Source organism: Apteryx rowi, unplaced genomic scaffold (genome assembly GCF_003343035.1).
Source record: "Apteryx rowi isolate R43461 unplaced genomic scaffold, aptRow1 scaffold_424, whole genome shotgun sequence".
Lineage (NCBI taxonomy): Eukaryota > Metazoa > Chordata > Aves > Apterygiformes > Apterygidae > Apteryx > Apteryx rowi.
Window position 1 is genome coordinate 751,731 of NW_020450677.1, and position 21,647 is coordinate 773,377.

At 36.0% G+C, this 21,647-nt stretch overlaps 1 protein-coding gene across 1 annotated transcript in view; it reads right to left on the reverse strand.

Annotated features, from left to right (window-relative positions):
* The window catches only part of RYR3 (ryanodine receptor 3), a 267,401-nt gene extending 249,482 nt beyond the window's left edge, over nt 1-17,919 (reverse strand). The window contains exon 1 of the mRNA XM_026076056.1: nt 17,792-17,919. Within this exon, the coding sequence (XP_025931841.1) occupies nt 17,792-17,842 (51 nt within the window). The 5' untranslated portion in view covers nt 17,843-17,919. The remainder of the gene's footprint in view (nt 1-17,791) is intronic.
* Between the last annotated feature and the right edge of the window lie 3,728 nt (nt 17,920-21,647).

Here is a 21,647-nt window from a genome sequence, read left to right on the forward strand (position 1 = left end):
TCTCATACGAAAAGCCTCTGAACAGGAAGAACTGAAGACAGCCAAAACCAGCAGAGTATCTCACCTCAAGGCATTTCAGAATCTGAACTTCTGAAGAAATTCTATCCACATCTTCAAAAAAAAAAATTAATAGTCCATAACTGTGGTGGACTACAGATCTTAAGAATGTGATTTCAGGCATTTCTCAGCTGAATCACAGAACTGGTTATCCTGAAATGAATTCCCACCACACAGTCTAAGCAGTATCAGAGAGCTTTCATCCACAGAATTCTTCTTCCCTATGAAGTTATGGCAGAAAGGAGATTCCTGGAATTATTTCCTTAAAAACGTACAGACCACAATTCACAAGTACCTAAAATGCAGTTTAAGAAGCTCTGAGAAATTAAAATCTGATACTGAACAGACATACAACTATCAAAAGAAATACTCTTAAGAGTATCAAATGCCATATGAAACTCTTCTCTAAATACACAGTGCCAATATACAGACCGATGGCTACTGGAGTGCTTTACACTTTATTGCTTCACCTATATTATTAGGGATCACATAACGTTTAACTGTTAGCCTGAGCCTAGGAATGATTTTGCCCTATACCTACTAACACCTTGCTAGAACATGCTTCAGCATGACATGGGGTAGAAAACAGACCAGGGACTGTTCCCAGTAGGCAGTACTGATAAAGGCCACCTGGGAGAATGGGTTTAGTTATACGCGTATAAGCTGTGCTCTGCCCATTTCATTCCAAGGCTAGAGAACACGGCTATTTTATTTGCTAGCATAGCTACAGCCTTTGCAGCCTTCAGAAAAAGGGTAACAGTGTAGTTTGTCTCTTTTCAGGTATATCTCTAGATTTAATGTATATTTTTTAAAAACATGAGTACCAGTATAAAAAGGAGGATTAAGACAGAATAGAGGAAGAACTAGATGATCTCGGAGCCTAAAGTAAAAAGAAAAGGGTTGAAATCAAATACTAAAAATGGTAAGTCTACGCTAACCATGAGATGACTAATATGATTTCACTACAAAAGATGAATGAAGACCTGGCCAAGGAAACAGAAAAGTATATCACTGTCCAAAAACTGCATAGAATCAGAGGTAGTTGTCACCTATGTTTAAGAAAGAGAGGCTCAATGAGTATGAGCATACAGAAGGTGTAACAGAGTTGTGGGGGAATCAAAGAGCCAGTCATATGAAAATAAGCTAAACAAACATAGTTTATTTATTCTAGCAAAGTTAAACCTGAGAGGGAATAGGATTATTCTTTATAAATACATAATGTGCAACAGTGTTGGCACCCATGAAAAAAAATCTAGAAATAAACACATTTAAGCTGGAAAACTGAAGGAGGTTCCAGATTACTAGATCAATGGATTACTAGATCAATAAAAGCTGCAGTGGCAAAAATATAATTAGCTTTAAAATAGAACTTCAACTCAAAATGGACTCAACAACACAAAAAGTTCTTTCCAGTTTTATGTTCCTTTGACACATAAATACCTGTTTCCACATCAAATAAAGGCAAATGCAAGACTAATCTGAGCAAGGAAGCTTCAGATGGATGTTTTAAGTTTTCTGGTAAAAATAAAGCAGAGACAGGAAACAGGAAAAACTAGGAAGTCTCAGTAAGCACAGCTTTATGAATCTAAAGGGGACCTGTGAAGATGAACTTCCAGGAGTAATGGCTAAAAGAATTTTAGTGTTCTGAGCAAAATATCCTTATCCGTTTGTGGTATTCCTCCTGTATTCAAGAAGATGGAGCCTTGATCATTTTTGACTGTAGATTACCATTTTAAGGTTTTCCTTTTCCAAAGATACGTAATTTAGTTACAATTTGCCATCAAGAGCAACTGAACTACTTTTGAGACCCCCAATATCAGCAAGCCACTCATGTGTCAGAATGACTAAGAGGCCTGCAAAAAAAGAATTTCTTTTAATTGCAAGCAACAAGGAGACAGGAGGACAGTTGCTCTCACTCTGCTTTTTATGGCCTCCAGTATAGCTGAAGGGGAAACGTGTATAAACTAGTACCTCAGCCTCCCCTTCTTTCCAATCTCTCTTTGTGCATATTTACTATTAATGCATGCTCACAGTGAGCGAATACAAAGATTCTTTGTCTCCCTAGCCAAGTCATCCCTCATACTGCCTTTCTTAATCAGTATGGTATTACTATCCTTGACACACCTAAACAAAAAAACCACACCACTCTTGGGAGCACTTGCACCTTAGTCTTTTCCCTAGCTTCCCACATCTGAACTACTTCCAAATCTCRCTAAACCATTTCTAGCAAGTATAGTATTTTCCATCCACCACTAAAACACTTGTCCAGATTTTCATTACCTTGTGTTCTGATTACCCTAACATTCTTTTCCACAGCACCATTTTCCTTTGGTCTTAAGAACTGCAAACTTGTCCTTTCCTATTCATCTCCAACATTACCATAAAAAACATCTTCCGAAGATTACGATAGCTTTGATAAGGTCAGCCCTCCTGCATTCTTTCACTTGCCTTTCCTTCTCATCACATCAAATGATTAAGTCTTCTTTAGCTGCCATCCCTTAGGTCAAGCAAATTCCCATTTGTGGTAAGTTTGTGATACGATTCACAAAAGCCTCCCTACAAAATTTTCAGCTTTTTTTCTTTTTGTTCAAATACTCTGTCACAGATGGAATTTCCTTTAAATCTTCCTTTTAAAAAAAAGCAAAAACAAAAAACAAAAAACACCCCACCCTGCAAAACTAACCTACTACTGCTTTTCCGTCTTTTCTTTAACACCATTTTACAATGCAACAACATTTCAATTGCGCTATTATTTACTGCCTTTCATAATAACCGTCTCATTTTCCTTCTGTGTTCACTGGAGGCCTGTCCATCCACACATCAAGTGTAAGCTCTTTGTATTGGAGAACATATTGATTTTCCTGTGTATGTACAGAATCTAGTACAGTAGATCCTAGCCCCTGTCTGCCTGCAATGGGATTACAAATTTTAAAATCAAAACACCTCAAATACAAAAATGTTGCTTGCCAAGATATTCCATATGTTTGTGTTCAGTCACAGGTGCTAGACATAATTCTACTTATTTACATTAACAACACAGCTTGAAGAAGAACAGTTGCAAACATTAATAGAGCCCTTCTTCAGAGCATATTTATTAGGTAAAAAAAGGTTTAAACCATAGTACATTAAAAGATGGTTTAAGGCAATTCTCTAAAGTTTGACCACCATTAGATCACTGCTCAGTATAACATGAAGAGTGGTTGTTCTGCTTGATTTATTTAATACTGAATCTTTTTTTTTTTAAACAAGCAGAATTTTTTTTTATTAAAGTAGAAGTGGAACTTCTGATTAGAGTTTTGGGTTGAACATACATATTAGTATCTCTCTTTTAGAATCTACAAGTTTTTGTGTTTAGTACATTTGCCTTCCAACTAATTATTTAGCAACAGTGCATTTTCATCCTGTACAACTACCAAGAATTGACCCTTAGGCACAGCTGTCAAGTTTCATCCAGTTCTGCAGATGAGCGTTACCCTAACTAGCAAATAGCTGTGAGGCCAAGGCCTGTGGTCTCTGATCCAAGCATGACTAGTACTCACAAGACCCACGCCGACTAGGCATGTACTAGACAGAAAGCAACCAGAGCGTGTGAACAGCAATTGCTATATATGCATAATGTTGTAACAGGAGAAGAAATACTTGGGAAGAAGCAGGTGTTTCCACTGCTTCGGACCACTATTTTAAGACAGCAGCACATTGCCCAGCATTGTCAGTGGTGGCATTTCTGCAAACACTGTAACTCTTCACCTCCTGAATCTCAACCAAGGTTTACCTGGTCACACTCAACTCACCCATGAAAACATTACGCTCACATCTGAGCAGTATGAAACAATGAAGAGCCCAAGATCATTTAAAAACCAAACAATGGCCATGTGTGCCAAGAACCCTGCACTATAAAAGTCTCTACTGAAACAAACAGGGGGAAGATTTACCTTTAAGATCCCACCTCAATCACCAAAGAAAACAGCACCTGGGCAGTGACATGTTCTGACACAGTCAATTCAGCAAACTGGTCTATTAAACACCAGAGATACCACACTGCTGGAAGCATGCTACTTTTGCTATATTTATATAAAATACCTACTTTTCAGTAAAGGATTATCGTGCCTTTGCCCTCTACAGCTGCACTTGAGACCAATAGCACTGACTGACCATAGCAATGACTTCTTTCATAACAATTTTAAGTTCCAGTTTACTGCCCATACACCTGGCTCAAGAAACGATGGGAAAAGAAAACACAGTACATAAAACTTTGTATCTGAATCTTGTGTCCTAAGGTAGCTAAGTTACACAGCTGGCTGATAGGGTTCTTCTCTGTTGTGACGGATGGTGGAGATTTTAGGAAAGTATAAAAAGAACTGGTTGAATACTGGTAACTGAGTTTGTCTGGGAGCAGCCTGAGGTGAGGATAAATTTCCATCAGCTCCCATGTCATTACTGACTTTTTTTATTATGCTCTCTGTTTCTTAACAAAATAGAAGAAACACAGATGGGAAAGATAAAAGGAGTAAATGTATTAGAATAAAGTTAGACTGCAAGAATGCATAACAGAGCCGTCCAGTTACCCGATTAACTTGCTAAGCAGCAGCAGAAGGTTCTACTGACATCACTGATTACCTATGACAGAACATCACTACCTTCTTTTGGCCATCTTCTGTTTTCTTAAGTTTTTCCCCCTCCGTCTTCTATGCTATGGTGATCCCATTTCACCTTCTAGATTTTTTTTTTTTAATTTATGATTCTAGATGGTCTTGGTATTGGCAAGGATAGAAAAGGTTGTATTACCACTCTAATTGGCAAGTTAGGCCTTATATACAGGCCCTTATTTAGTCAATGATGTTATTTAAACCTAAGGTCAACTTGGAGAGAAGTTGACTTGGGAAGATCCCTGACAAATAAAAACAGATAAGTCTTTCTAACAAAAACAAACTCCTGTCACAAAATAAAAATCACATGTTCAGCGTGAACCTAGAATCTTCTGTACTATCATGCTTCCTGAATTTCAGATTAATCCTGGTGAGGCTATACTTTCTGAATCAGCTTCTCTAAAAGTTGGTCTTTTTTCAATAACAAGGCACCAGTGAATACAACTGTGTAACTTACTGCTTTTGCAGTAGTATGACAAGAAATAGAAACAACATTCCAGTTAGCAGTAAAAGGTCATTAATGGCTGTAAACGTGACTTATCTGCAGTTAGGCTAGCTATGGCATTCTCAACGAGAATTCTCAACTCATAGCATTTCAAAGCAAAAGTGGTCAAAAGCCCGAGTAAGAAAAATATTTTCTCTTCTGATAAAATTCTCTTCCACAATAAGGTACATTAGAAATCCTTAATGCCATCAGCTGCATTTGAACTTTCCACTTTTGAAAATACATTGTCATCTACTGATAATCTATTTTTTCCCACCTTAGGGAATCTTGCTACCATGTAACACTTAAATGAATGGAAGAACAATCTGGCTGTTTAAAAGAATGCTTAAACATGAACAAACTTATCAGGTTCTCCCTTTAGACCACACTGTTTCTGTTTATGTCTAGCCAGTTTAGCAGCTGCTATACATTGCTTATAACTTTTACAACTATGCGAGCATACCTTCAGCATGGTTAATTCAATTAAATATAACTTTGTGCACAAAGGAAATGAGGTGTAAAATGCTTATTCTGAAATCTAAACATTATCAGTACAATTATTCACTTCCTACTGATAGTGACCGACCAAGAAATCAAAACTTATTAATCCCCGTTAGCGTTTTTTTCCTGTTATAGTCAAAGATCAATATGCAGTTTCCCAATTTTGATAAGAAAAAAAAAAAGACAAATTTGGCCAAACAGGCTCAACATGGATAACTCTTTGCATCACTTTAAACAGAAAGACACACCTGTTGGTAGATATTTTTCTCATACACTTAAAATTCTTAGTTTTAAATGAGCTGTCCCTTCCTGAAGGAGAGTAATGAGTTTAAACATAGATTTTTGATAGTTTCTTTCTTAACAGGCACATAACCAAGGGCTGTAGGTTGCCTTCAATTCATGAATACAATTCGGGCTGACAGATGCTGAAGTTGACAGTAGCGTCTGGTGAATATTAAAACAAATTTAATTAACCAAAAAAGTAATAAGTCAGTAAATAATCCTGTGAATTTTCAGAGTCCTTAAGTAGCAGTCATTTTAGACATAAAAATCTATTCTCTAAATGAAAAAAGACCCATAATATGAAAATTTTTCAGTTAAGACACTGATGCTATATTGCTTTGAAACTGTTCAATCCAAAGCCTATTGGACTGAGGGGGAAAGGGGGATGGGAAGCAAAGCAAATGTTGTACGATGACCCTACAAAAACCATCGTTAAGATCAGATGGTATTCTCACACGTATGTGTCAAAGAATCTTTTGTCCTGTGAATGTTATTCTTCGGAAAAAGGTTACTTGGTGGAGGGAGGAGAAGAAAAAAAAAAAAAGAAAAGAAAAGAAAAAAGACAGCACATACATGCTCAAATCAAAATCTTGAATTCTAAAGTCTGCCTTTCACAGCTTTGGCTAAATAGGAACTATAAAGTTTATTGATTCTGATCTTTTGGGAAKTATGGCAAAAATAGATATGCATTTTAAAAGAAGGCCAAACTACTAGTTTGCAGTATTAATACCGACAGTTTTTTGGAAATGTTTTTTGTCTTCGATTTGTTTTTACCGAAAATGTTAACTGACTGTGCGTTCAGCAACTGTAAAATCATTTCTATTCATTATCAAACAGTTTCAAAATTCTTCAAATAAATGACATTAAGTATCTTTAAATGCACCAGGTGTATAGGTGTTCTAGGCATTTTCCACATACAGAGAAGAATGAGACAATGCAGACAAGGAACTTCAGAGGGAGTCTCAGGAGATGGACATCATTTGGCCTTAAGCATTTTAGTGAATCATCTGAGGCATTCTATTACATATTCTAAGCATGATGATCCTCATACTGCCTTTTGTATCTGGTATTGCTGATGCCACTTAAAAGCATGTTAAATCTTCAGTGTTTTAAATTAGCTCTGCATCTGCAGCTAAACAGTTGTTTCAAGTCTCTGAGTTAAAGTTCTATTACTTGTAAAGGTAATTTTTAAAGGATTTTATTTGTGTTGCATCTCTTGCAATTCCTCTGCATTATATTATTAAGGAAGACAATTCAAATTGCTGCATTGGGGTCAAGGAAAGCTGGCTTTCTGGTACAAGGTATTAGGGAAGCTGGTTGACTGCTGAAGTAGCTCAAGACTGACAGAGATGTTTGTTGCGAGCTAAAAACAGACCAGCCAGGCTTGTGCTGGCTACTCTTGTTACTCTTAGTGAGGAACCTGCACTTGCTTCACTGTAGAAGAACCTAGAAGACAGAACAAACCTGATGCTACTACTGAATCTTTGCTGCTGCTTCTGCTATTTCTTCTACTGACTGAAGCTACCACTCCTCACGCAAAGATGATGTGCCAGAAGAGGGAACAGAAAGAGAGGTTGCCTGACCAACAGACTGACCATCAGTTGAACCAAATATATTAAGACTGAGACTTGATTGAAAACAGATGTGTAACACCTGACAAACATGTATACACATGCATCATGCTGCAGGTGGGACATTTAGCATTACTAAAAGCAGATATAGGGGAAGAAGGCAGTTTTCTCGTAGGCTTTTGTAATTCCTAAGCATATTCCAATCTTGAATTACTTTAGATAMACTTTAGAGATGTCACATATCTGCTAATTGCACTTCAGAATTTTTTTGGAAGCTAGTTTTCTTAGAACTACAGTAGTTACCCAAGGGATTTAAGCATTCAGGAGAAAGAAGTCTGCTGTAGTTAGGAAAGTGGACATCCTTTTTGTTTTAAGTAAAGCCTGTTGCATTTTTAGATCTTTTGTAGACTAAAACTACTATATCCTACACTATGAAGTCTAAACACTTACCTATCTTTTGTGTTTCAAACTCTTGTTGGGGTGGGGGGAAGTCAGCTAGTGCATATACCAGAGGTATACTGAATTTCATAATGTAAGACAACTACAGTGAAGAAATACTATACAATTGTTACACTTAATGAACACGATGTTGTTAAAAAGTCATTAGAAAATTTTAAAGTGCATGTGCTTTTTTACTAAGCACATCTGTTGATACTACTTTACTATTTTTTTTCTAAGTGTTTTTCTGGTTAACTAGTTAGAAATGTATAGCTGACAATTCTGACACTCCATAGCAATACAGTTGGTTGATGGAAGAACCAGAGAATCACAGAAAATATTGTTTATTATAAAGCTTCCTTAAAATTTAAAAATTTTATTAAACATTTGAAGAATATACTAGTTTCACACTAATTACATACAATGAAAGAGATGACTGAAAGTGCAGTGACATATTTTTGTCCTAATAAAAAAGTGTGACTTCTTTCCACCAACAGATTCTAATGTACTCAAACCATGAGATTATTTCTAGTTTGTAGTGCTAGAAAACAGCAAATATGTAGCCACCACCCCTGTGAATGAACTCACAATAAGATCTGTAGGTTAATTTTCAGACTGACTGACCTTGTGCAGATGGAAAACTTGAGTACAAAAGCCAATTGTGAAATAGAGCTACACCATGCGAATAGTGAATATTGTAGCCAGTCACTTTTAATGTATTGTAAATTCTAATCTGCTTTATAAAAAAGTTAAATGTTTGCAAATATGTGATTTTTATCTAAGAGGCTTGCAAAAAAGAAACATTTCAAAATTGTATACATTTCACAACTTCCGATACTCATTGCTAGAGGTCTCAATTTTCAAAATTCTACTCCTTGAAAAAATACTTATTTTAAAATACTTAATGCTACATAATTACCTTATTTTCATAGTTATATCTGTCCATCCTATTCATAAAGTAGAGGCCACAGTCCAAACTAGCACTTCGTGCTTCTATAGTCCTTCACTTAATTTATTGTTAATGGACCACAATTCACTGGGTATCAGACTGCAAATAGTATGCACAAGAGCACTTCCATATCTTCTGTCAGAACCTGGCACCGTTGGTAGGATAATCTGTGGAGTCTCCACTTATTTTCCAGCGACAAACAATTATGTACCTCTCATTCTAAAAAGAACAAGGAGGAATAAACCTTTGTATCTAGTTTCTGCTGGGAAAAAAATCAATCCCAAAAATAACATTTAACTAATGCAAAACTGACTCCTTTCTTTGACTGTTAMCAGTTTTCTAGAAAGCGATTATATGACTTACTCTTTCAGAAGAAAATTATTACATTGTAAAACTGGACTCTAATACTTCATAGTGTGTGTAATTAATATATACTTATTACCAAGTAACAACTTCTTCTACCAAGGGCAGCTATAGTCACCTTTCCTACAGGTATCTCTGAACATATTAATCAGTTTGGTTATGAAGAAGATTTGCACGGTTGCTTGCTTGTTCTTGACACTATGGTAACTGTGACAAAAGCACCGCAAAGAACTATGTAGTTTTGCTAATATAATCTGAAATCAATAGGAATTAGCGCCACTCAAAATCACACACAGCTATTCATGTTCTTGCTGTATCATACCCTACACAATTTGCCTGGATTGTCCAAGATAGCCGATTGGTTGTGGTGTGTACAGGAACCTGTATTTTCCAAAGATGCTTTAACAGAACTAACGCATAGGCATAAGGAATTGAACATTTGTCTGGTGACTTAATGACATTAAAAACAGAATGCTAAAATTAAATTTCTATATTGTACAAATAAATCAAAATATTCCCTGAGGTATATATTAATGACAACAGTTGTTTCCTTTCTGAATCTTTTAAAGTGTCCTTGTGCTTGGAATTGTTTTCTTATATTGTGATAATAATTACAGACCTCTGTAGATAGTAAAATTATCATAGATCTGCATTGTTATTAAGTGCCATATGTACTTCATGAGTGAAATCAGAGAAATACATGACTTTAAACCAGTGTCTTGTGATTGAATTTAATGCATTTTAAATAATTGTGTGCCAAATGAAGTTTTCTTCTTCTCCCTGCTTGCATTTCTGTGTTAATTTTTGGAATCTGTATCTAACGCACCTAGCAGCATTTGGCTATGTGGTCACAGCACTGTCATGGGAACTGAGAAATAAGCAATATTCACAGCTGGGTTTCAATATGAATCACACCCAGTTAGCATGGCAAGGGATTAGAAAAAGGCACAGGGATCATGCAATGCAGTTTCTGCATTCTATAAAACCGTGGGAACATCACTAGCAAGCTCACAGTTTATTACCAAAGACATAACTCCTGTTCAGACACCAAAAAGCAGGGCTTGAGTAGACAACAATCTCACCAGGGGCCACCAGTGGGGTTGGGGGGAGAAGGTGGAATATATGCTTGGAGTGTTAATTTAGGATTTATTGCTTGGTCACAAATCCTATCAAAAGACTTTTAATTTGCTAAGGTTCTGAGGTGAGACTGAAGAGTTTTGCTTGCTTGTCACAAACTCGATGTTATTTCTAAACACAGAGCTACTGCTACAGGCTTGCACTTTTCTGCTGTGGATTTGACAGAGTCAACAGACCTACACTGTCACTGATCCTGCCAGGAAAAAAAAAAAAAGTGTGTGTGGGGAGAGAAGCTGATTAGAAGTTAGGTCTACCATGACTATATATAATATTATTTTGTAACAATAAACTGTATTTATAATATTATAATGCATGCACTGATTTTTTTTTTTTTTTTTTAAATAGCAGCTTGTGAATCTAAGCTATAGAGAAAAACGGTAGTAAAGTATGATGCTTATTTCAGGTAATGCAATGTTGTTGTGTTTTTAACTGATGTAGACTGGGTCAATAGGAACAGGCTTGCAAAACCACAACTTATTTTGATTCATCAAATATAACATCCCACAGTACCTAATATTGGAAGATGAGAAAGAAAGTATGCATGTAAGTTTAATGCATGCAGTTAACAGAAAAATTTGTTACTGCCATGAGAAAAATTTCAGTAGGCAGAAAAGGAGAAGCATATGTATTTTGATGTGGCTTTAGGTTTTAGAAGATCATTACTTATAATCCAACATGAAGCATCTCTAAATGATAATGCTCTACTTCCATATAGGAAAAACTAGGCTTATAATCTATTGTATAGATCCATACTACAGAAAAATGTAATAGTCAGAGAGGCACAACAGAGAAAGAAAACATAAGAGATCAGTGAATCAGATCAAAGGGGTATATCGGCCCCACTAGCAGCCTGTAACCTCAAGACCTTTAGATGTGTGTCCCCAACTCATCTATCTTTCAGTTGATACAGAGAAGCCAGCTTTCACCTCTTCACTGCCCACTTGTTACATTTTCAAGCAAATATATTTGCCTTTTCTCCTGTACTGCTCTTTTTATCAAATACATTCTTCTCATCAACAATCACCCAGCAATTTCATTTCTTCAGAATCTTTAGTAAAGTTTTCTTTTTCCCTTGACACCAGGAAGTCTATTTTACAATTGTTTCTGTAATTAGCRTGCAGAAACAAGTGTCTAACAACATGCTGGATATCATTTCACTGTCTTTTTATATTCCCTGTATGCATTTCTCTTATTTTTAATTGCAAGCTTTTGGGAGCACAAACATTCAATTGTTCTGTATTTGCACCAAAAGCTGGGAATACACCTCAAGATCCAGCTCCATAAGCCTATATTAACCTGAGAAAATGAGAAATCAGACCCAAGCATATCAAGCCAAATCATACGAAGTTCTATGAATTTACAATGCAACTGTGACTACATCACTTTCCCATCTTTTCTCAAAAGTAGCTATAAAATTCCAACTATTATATAAATTTCAAGGTACTTTCATTACATTAAACAAACTACTTAGGTGTCTCCCTTCTCATCTAAATATGGTGCAACTTTCCCAAAGAACCACTCCATGCCTAAAGCCTGAAATAGCTGCTTAAATAACAAGATTTCACCCTGAAAGAGAAATAATTGTTATAAACAGTTTGAATGATTTGATTTCGATATACATATGAAGCCACTACTCCAGTGTTTACAGAGCTAAGAACAGATACTCTGCACAGTCTGAAGGGATGATTGTCATGTTTATAATATGGTACAGCATTTTCTAAAAATTCTGCCTTGAAAAGAGGTTACAATGAATTGTGGAAGAACTTGTCTTTATTTCATCAAAAATCACCATCGACACTGCACTACAGCATACAATGCACAAGGTCAGCATTAGAAATTTTGTCATGTTGTCAATCATATCTTTCTTCAAATATTACCCAGACCTTTGGCAAGGAAATTCTCCTAGTCAAAAAATGAGTGAAAGTTTTTTGAATTTTGCTGATAGTGACAAATGGCAAACCTATTCATTAAGTTTGAAACACTCACAGGGCAAAACCAGTAATTCAATGGGTGAAAAGAAACAGGATCAGACTGGAGCAACTCTATTTATGAAAAAGGATGCTGAGTTTTATGCAGTTTAACTGAGGATAAGTTCATAAATTTAGGTATGATTTCCATGGCAGAAATCAATGGAAGAGGCAAGAGTAGTGATTGTAAGTAGCTATACTGATGATAAACTAATGTTTAAGAGGCAAAAAGAAATGTAATCGAAAGGAGATTTTTTGAGATAGAGTGGAAGAGAGAGACGTAGGAATTTAAAGGTTTTTTTTTCTTTTTCTGAGAGCAAGGACTATTATACAACTGTTAAAAACTGGGGCAACAAGAACAGAAGGGGGAGATTTAATGCAGAGAGCTAGACAAATAAATAGATAAACTTTTAATTCAAAATTCATTTATGCCCCTAATACACACCAGTCCCTAGAAGTAATTCAAGGTTTATGCCATGTTATTCTTCCTTTCTTTCTACCCTTTTCCAAAGAGGAAATGACAGACTGAAGGAGCACCACATTAAAAAGCAGTACATACACTTTAAAAAAACAGTATATACCTTAAAAAAGCAGTACATGAAAACAAAAAACAAAATGTCCTAATTAATTTAAAGACAATACTGTGCAACACATTCTACTGTTCAAGCAACATGCAGAACCTGTGCCAGCTCCTGTATAAGGAGTTCGGGGAAAATTCCGCTGATTTGATCTCATGGCGTTCCTTTGCCTTTGTGACTTTTACCATATACATTACTCTATATCCCTTGTACATAATCTCATACGCAACTCATTGAAAACAATTTCCATCTTTTCCCAGTATTGCAATTAACCACTGCTAAAAACATCTCCTTAGGAAGATCTTCAACATTGTCCAACACTAAGAAATCTGCCCAGTGTATTTATCTGGTTAGTAAACTATGAGTGACTACTCCCCGTAACACTAAATCAAGCCCCAAAGAGCTGTGCTAAAAACCTGAAAAAGAATATCAATGTGCAGGTGTGGTATCCAGTTATTAATATCATCCATGGGATACGAAGTTGCTCTATGAGATGAATCATTTCAACGTTTCCACTTTACACTTACTCTTTGGTATATCACTAGGGATACATCACTAGGAACACAGATCTGATAAAACAACATATGGTAGGAGCATCTAAAGAACTGCCTTTATGCAATATTAATGCAGGGCAAACCAAAATGCTTTAGTACACACCTTAAAATTTAAAAAAATAAAATAAAAGCAAGATGCGGTCACTTTTTATGTTTATAAATATTTGGCAATAGAGCGAAAACAATGAAATAATCTAATTCATACCACACAGACTCAAACTATTCATATTTCAAAATTAGTATTGAGATAACTCCCGATCTCCTCTGTAGCATCTTGATAGTAGAGGAGCTCATTTTCAAGCAACATAGAGAGGAAAACGTATTTGCATTTTTATAAACATGTATAAGCCATCCAACTCTCTTGAGTCTGAGCCATAATTTAGCACCCAAACGATGAAAAATATACCAAAAAAAGAAAATCTATAAACTAGTTGTGTAAATTCATACACATACACTAGGTGTTCAAAAAAATTAAATTTATATATCCTATTCTAAGTCTGCTTAATGGGAACATTAAAAAAAGAAAAGCAAAATACTATTGTTTCTTTCAAATATAGCTGGTAGCTACATTCAGTCTATTACAGAAAACAACTTCCCACCCCACCTGTAAATTTTTAGATAATGACTGGAGATGTTTATCAGAACTTAAATTAGGTCACTGAGATAAGCTCTTAAAGGAGCAGAAGTCAACAGAGAAGAATCAAATGTCATTAAGGCCACTGTTTTTCATCACTCAGAGAAATGGAGAATTTGTAAGCAGATGGGGAAAGAGTCACACATATGCAGACACATACACAAATGCATCCACACACATTCATACCCATAAACACAAACACACACTCTGTTCAGATCCATGGAAAGCAGGGCAAAACTTTCCCAATTAATGTGTTATGAGCCACCTAAAAAAAAAAATAATAATTTGGATTAAATCTGGAAACACTACTAATATGATGAACTTCAGAAAAATAATACTGTAATATGACTATTAGCCAATGTTACCACTATAATACCAACTCTAAGATGGAAAGTAACTTCAGTATGCTTCATTGCAAATATCTGTAAACTGCTCCTCTACATTGGAGGGGCTTGATACATTCCCACCCCATCAAGTTCTCTGTTACCAAGTGACTGTGCAGGTATTTCTGATCGAGAAAGTGCTGCATGTTCCAAGACATTACCTCATATTTGATTAATTTGGCAGCAATGAGAAAGACAAAGAACTTCTGAACATATTCCAGAGAACAGAGGACTCTCTCAATCTTAATCACAACAGTAAAGTTAAAGTAGCTATGAGAGTGCTTTACACTCACTAACCCATATTGCCAAGGGTAATAGGGTCCTCCCCACATCCCTCAGCACATTAACTGAAATGGCACAGCTTAATATATTTATTATTCTCACCTAATGCATAGAAATCTGTTACCTTCAAAAATTTCTCATGTATCCACACCATAGCGAAAAGTAATAAACAAAAGATGGAGGGAAGTCATCTAAAGAACAAACACTACTAGGGCAGGAGACTAAGAGATGTCAGTGCTTTACTTCTTCCTTCCAAACACGAGACAAAATATGGGTGCATACATACACTGAATATCCAGAGACAAAGCTGAATGAAAGCCACCAACAGAAAACTAACACTGAAACAATTCCAAGTATCATTATAAAATGAAAATTTCAAAAAAAATTCTTATCTGAAAGACACAGCAACAGCGTAGCAGTATAAAGAAAATGTGTACATGTGCACATGCGTGCATGCATGTGTGTACTTACATATATTCACCCTGAATTTACAGGCCAGGGGAAAAAATGAAGAAAGGGATTTACACTGTATTAGCAAAATCTTCTTTTAAATTCTATCACTGTTGCACATAAAGACTGTTGCAAAAGCATTGGGACTCGCTTCAACTGAGCACCAAACACATACTAGTACATTAGTGATGTCGGTAAAAATGTTGCCCTGAAAAGCTTGCCATCAAAGTGGTCACAAGTTTGCCACCCCCTACAAATGAAGACAGGTATCATTTTTATGTGCTTCTAGCCCTTCTACGTGGCCAGAGATGCTTAAAAATGATACACAAAACTATGTAATAACCTAGATGTGAAAGTTAAAAAAAAGAAGAAACACATAGATAATGGTGGACAAAGGAAAAGGTTTCCTTTAAGGAAGGAAAAGGATTTTTACTAGACTTTTAAGAGTTAACACTCCTGCTCTTTGAAAAAAAAAATGCTACAGGTTATTTTTGGATCAAAAGAGATTTATCTTGGTTTATACCTCACCAAGAAAGAGTTATATCTGGGAGCAAAGCAGCCTCTGCAACATCCTGGAACACTTCTTCCTATGGACTCAAAAATAAGAATATTGAGATCAATAATTTCCAAAGATTTAACTACACAAGTCTCGGGAACATTCACTAGTGATCCAAAATCTCCAAAAAATATTTTTATCTGAGGAAGACCCTGACTGATCAACAATGATGCTAGAAGAGTATTAAAGAGTTACTATGCCTCACATTGTATGTACAAACAGTGTTTACGCACCAGTAAAACCTGTAAATAATATAAGTCACTGTAGCACCAGTATCTTATAAAAGGTTCCTTTTTCAGTGTATTGTGAAATGAGGACTGATCTCTTCTCCATGAGGTGAAGTAAGTTGTAGGGAGAGGAGACAGCAATACAATTACTGTATGTTTGCTCACAGCAACAAGAAGCTGGGGCTTCCAAGAAAAAAAAAAAAAAAAAAATCTAGCCTGCTTTCTTACCATAGGATATTTCCTAACACTAAGCAGAAGAAACACTCCTGTATGGTTTCAGTCCCCGCTTCCTTTTTGGCCCTCCACCTCTATTTAGCACTTTATTCTAACTGTTGGAAAGAAATGCAATAGAGCTCTACAAGCATAAGAATGAGCTGCAGCAGAAATTGCCATCTCATGTAGCATAAACAGGCTATCTATGAAGAGGCAAGGCTCCTCACTCCATCACTGAGGAAGACTGTTCTGTCAAATAAACATCTTAGAAAGTGAAAGGATGAAGGACATTGATTTAAAGCTCTGTTCTCAGATGAACAGAGCTTTAATGCTTCTCCTAAAGACTGAGTAATCTACTAAGTTTTGTAAAATAGATACCTCTAAAAAGTGGAGTTGGGGGAAGGGATGTAGAAAAGGATTCTTCATTGTAATTATCCATTTTTTCACCTCAAGAACTTCTCACAGGCTTGAAAGTGCCAATGACACTTCATCACACCTAAACAGTTTACATAAGCAAAAGCAGCCACCACCACTCTCTGCCCTTCTATTCCCCCCCTCTCAGGGATCAGGCTTGCAATTTCCTACTTTGGGCACTTAGCAAATTTTATTTTGGAAACTTATCTTTCTAAAGTTGTATCAACTCTAGGGAAGACTGCTTCTGGAACATTTTTCAGTAAAGATGATATGGGAAGAGGGCAGAATACGCATATCAACAGCAATTTTTCCATGCTACTTACCCTGCAAGACTAAGTATGTTTTGTCGTGTAAAAATAGTAAGAGAGAAAATGACAAATAAGAGATCTTAACCCCTTCCCATAAGTCACTGCATGGGCACTACTTGCTTAAAAGTTCAAATTGGTTGTTATATTAGATTTGTGTAAAGCCTTAAGAAAGAATGGTGCAAGGGCTCTTTATAGAAAATTACACCAAGTTAAAGCTATTTCACTAATTAACACCCTTTCCTAGAGAAATCCTTATCTCTTTTTAAAATAAACCTCTTTTAAGCACAGAAGAGATCCCAGAACATTTGTAGAGCCCCCAGTTCCACATTTGTTGGTATTCCCTACAAACAAATGTGCTTCTGTGTGCATGGTTATTGGAAAGGGTCATCAAGGGCTTGCTTGGTTTATTCATCATTTTAAGGCTCTCCTATTTGCAAAGCTTCTGTTAATGTCAGTGAAATCCAACCTAGACAGAAGTTTCAGAGGTCAGGTATTTGGCATGCTACATTTAGCAACCCAAGTACAAAGTTGATGAGGACGCTTCAAACACAGGGGATTACAGCGGAAATAGGTCTCCTTATACCAAACCAGCTATTGAGCAGATTCAAGGAAGAACACACCGAGACTGTCTGATGCTATTAAAGCTCATATTCTTGCTTTATTTTTTCCACTGACTAAATCAATTCTCCCATTCAGCAAAGCCCAGCACAGAATAACACTTTAATACAACAGAGAAGGAATAGACACAAGACATAATAAAAACATGTACTAGGTGACCTAGAAAAGCAGATACTTACAGTTCGTAGGAACTGTATTTCATCTTCCCCTCCTTCACCCCCTTCAGCCATGGCTCTTGAGGAGTCAGCTCTGCTAAGACTCTGATTGCCTCCACCAGCAGCTCACTGCACTCGGTACAGCTCCTCTTCTCCTATCAGTATTAGCATATAGCTAATCCACAGCCATATAGGGAGCTCAGCTAACTCCACTGCACTGCAGACTGTCAGTCAACCCCCTCACTGCCAGAACCAACTGCGCTGCTTTTCCAGCTCATAGCAAGCAAGTCCTTTCCTTTTCTCTCTCTACTAGAGGAAAAATGTACTGTTAAGGTATTGCAGGAAACATTATACACATCACTTCTTTTTTTTCTTTGGCAGACAATGTCTGCCTACAGCAGCAATAATGGTGAAGTGTTAATAAAAAACACAGCTCACATTTTTATTTTCACATGTCAGGGTTCCCAATTTTGCACTGAAATATATCAAATTCAGCAACTCTGAACCTATTGATTTGTGCAGCAGAAGGATATGAATCAGATGATCATACGACAAGCTGGTTTTGACAGCAGATATTTTCAGCTTGTTTACAATAACTTCCGTTTCTTGCTTCTCTGCATAAGCAGCTGCAAATCTAATTTCCAGGATGATTTAATGGTCTAAACCTACTATCTATACTTATTTATGCTATCATTTTAAATAGCATTTATATATATACACTATGGATGGCAAAGGTTTTATTTGTAGCATTTTAAAACTGCACCTGAGTATCTAATGTATACAAGATTATACAAAATTTAGCTCAAAATGTTTAAACTACACTAATATTAAGATAAAACTTAAAGTAATCCAAGTTAAATAATGTAGCAATCTTCATTAATAACAGATTTCTTGTTATTACTTCAACATTAGCAAAAGATTAGAAAAAAACAATAGATCATCTCCAGGACCAAATTTAAGGTCCTAAGGTCCAAATTTTAGGGGAAGGGAGAAAAAGAGAAAGGGAGCAAGGAAAAGGGAGGAGGAGAGAGCAATAAGGAGGCTTTAGCCAGCCAATTTACTACATGATCCTGCATCTTGTGACAAGGTTGCAGTCACAGCCTACCCATTCATTCCCTCCCCAAGAAGCCTCATCCAAAATTTGTGCTGGCCATATTTACAGGGACACATGCCATCACAAAGAATACTGTATGTGTACCATGCCTTTTTCCGAGTTAGCTAAAGCATGTTTCTGCTTTACAAATGAGAAACAGAGACATAAGGGTAAAAGGAGAACAACTTTCTTGAGGTCACATAGGACAAGTGAGGCACAGTCAAAACTGAAACGAGATAGACTATGTCCACAAGCCAAGACATTTATGCACAACTGTCCACTTCTACAAATTATGTGGAGTCCATAAAAAAACCACAAAACTAGTAGTATTCTGATATTTCTCTAATTAAACATACCTACAAGCCAAACACTGAGATGCCCAATAGTTTCTCTCCTCCGAGCAAAACTCTTTGAAAAATGTTTTATCTCATTCTCTCTCTTACTACCCAGAGAAAAAAAAAAAAAAAATCTCATTAGTAAGCAATAGGCAATTTCAGGGCCAAAGGCAACTCAAAAGCTTCTGACTTGATCCTGCAAAGCCTCTAACTGACTTGATCATAGAGGCTAGCTAGAACCCTGCAAATCTCTTCTTCCCTCCCAAGCCCTCCTCCCCTCCAGCAGTTTTTGTCTGCTGCTGTGAGCAAGAAAAAGAAATTCTGTGCAAAAAAATGGCAATGTGGCAGGAAAAAAAAAAAAGTGTTCTGAACATCTGGGGGTGTTTTTTGGTTTTTGTTTGTTTTTGTTTTTTTACTTCAACTATCTTTGAATGATTGTTTTACCTCCTTTCTCATTAATACAAAAAGCAAATCTCCACAGATCCTCATTCAGGTTGCTAAAAGGTAGATACCCCAGAAAAATTCAACTGAAGGAATGCGGAAAACGTCTTACCTAAAAATCAAAGCAAGACACTGTTTTTAATTGAAAAACTGATCAGTTAGAGGCTGATATAAATGATACATGCTTATCTGTACATTTACAGTTAGAATGAATTTGGTACATATATTTCATATCAGAAAAGCTATCCTTACATGCATAGATTATGTGTGGTCTTATACCACATCCTATTAGACATCCCATTTTACACTGAAAGATCATGAACAAAAAATACTCCAAAGCCTGAGAAAATAGTATGTATAAGACAGAACACTCGCCACAAGATTTCACAAAAACTGCAATTGCTCTATTTCTTTCACACACACCCCAAAAACCCACCTATGTTATATGGTCCATCTGTTGGTCCAGTTTTATTTCATTTATCAGAATAAGAATTCTGCATTGTAAGTTCTCAACATCCAGAGCTGAGATGAGTCCATCTGAACCAAATGAAACAGAAAAAAAAGTCATTTTTCAAAAATGTTTTCCTTTTATTCTGGAGTGTTTCATCCAAAATGTTTCACATGGAACCCTCTTTAACATACTTCCTGAGTAAAATACTATTACATTTACATCATTTTTATTTTTATATATATATATATATATATACACACACACACATATATAAACACACACACAAATATTTGTATTTTCTAATAGGGTACACACGGAGGTTATTGTTTTTCCACTGACATCGACATGCCAGGACTTTACTTTGTATTTTTAATACCAACAGAAAAAGCATACGGAAAAATGAATATTGATAGTTCCTCTAGCACTGTAACAGAGAGCATATAAGACAGCTAAAATTCTGACTCCAAATTCTATCAGCAGGTTTGTTTTTGCCTTTGCAAATCCCTCTTTATTTTTCTTTGTTTGATATTCAGTTCTACAAAGTAGCCAATGCACTGTTACGGGAAACAATCGCCTGTCCCAAAAAGCGAAATATTTTGGTTAGATTTCATGTTTTTAAAATTTACAAGTGAACTGCAAAGCCATTTCAGAGTGCTTGTATTCCTTAGTTTTGTTCTGCTTGGTATTATGCCTACATGTTTATTAAGAAATATATTCAATTGCTATAGCATAATGAAATTTATGGTCTCCTCAAGAAGCTGTAGCTGTCAGTTTTTTCAAGCTTTCCCCAGTGCTCCAAGAGATTGAGATTTGGCTGCTGCACTTAATCAAAAGTCTTATTTAAACAAAATACAACGCTGTGCATTTCCAATTTCATAATACTAATTTGCCTTTTCTTTTTCTTCATGTATGGAAGCTATGATTGAAAGAAAATTACTTCAGGGCACYGTAGTTTTAGTAAGTTAATCCGAAACAACGGCACTTCACACACACTTTCCATAGAGACAATCACATGTGTATATATACAGTAAAACTACTTTTACTGGAGATGAAATTTGACAATATTGGCCTTAATCTTTATCTCACTACAAGGTACAGTATTCAACCAAGAAAGCCACAAAGGTCAAATAATCTGAACTGTGACTATTATGTAGTTTATGATATCTTATTTATGTCAATCAATTATAAATCTATATTTTAGTACTTCTGCTGCTGACTACATTCTGGAGAGAGTCTACACTATTTTAAAACTATCCAAAAACTTGCCCACAAAATTTAAAAGAATCAAAACTATTTAAAGTAAACTTTCTGTCTGCGTTCAACACAGACAGGCTGCTCTGCTTGTTCTCCAACATACTGAAGCTCTTCCCTCTTACTAAGAGATTCACACTGACTCTTCACATGAGCTCTTGTCTAGGTTAACTTTTAGCAGGCTTCACTGCTGATGAGCCAAATAATAATTCAGAATTTCTACAGTGGCAGTAGCCTGTCAATAAAATAGTACCATGGAGAAGTTTAAAAAAAAAAAAGGAAGTAAACATCTATGCTGTTTTAAGAAAA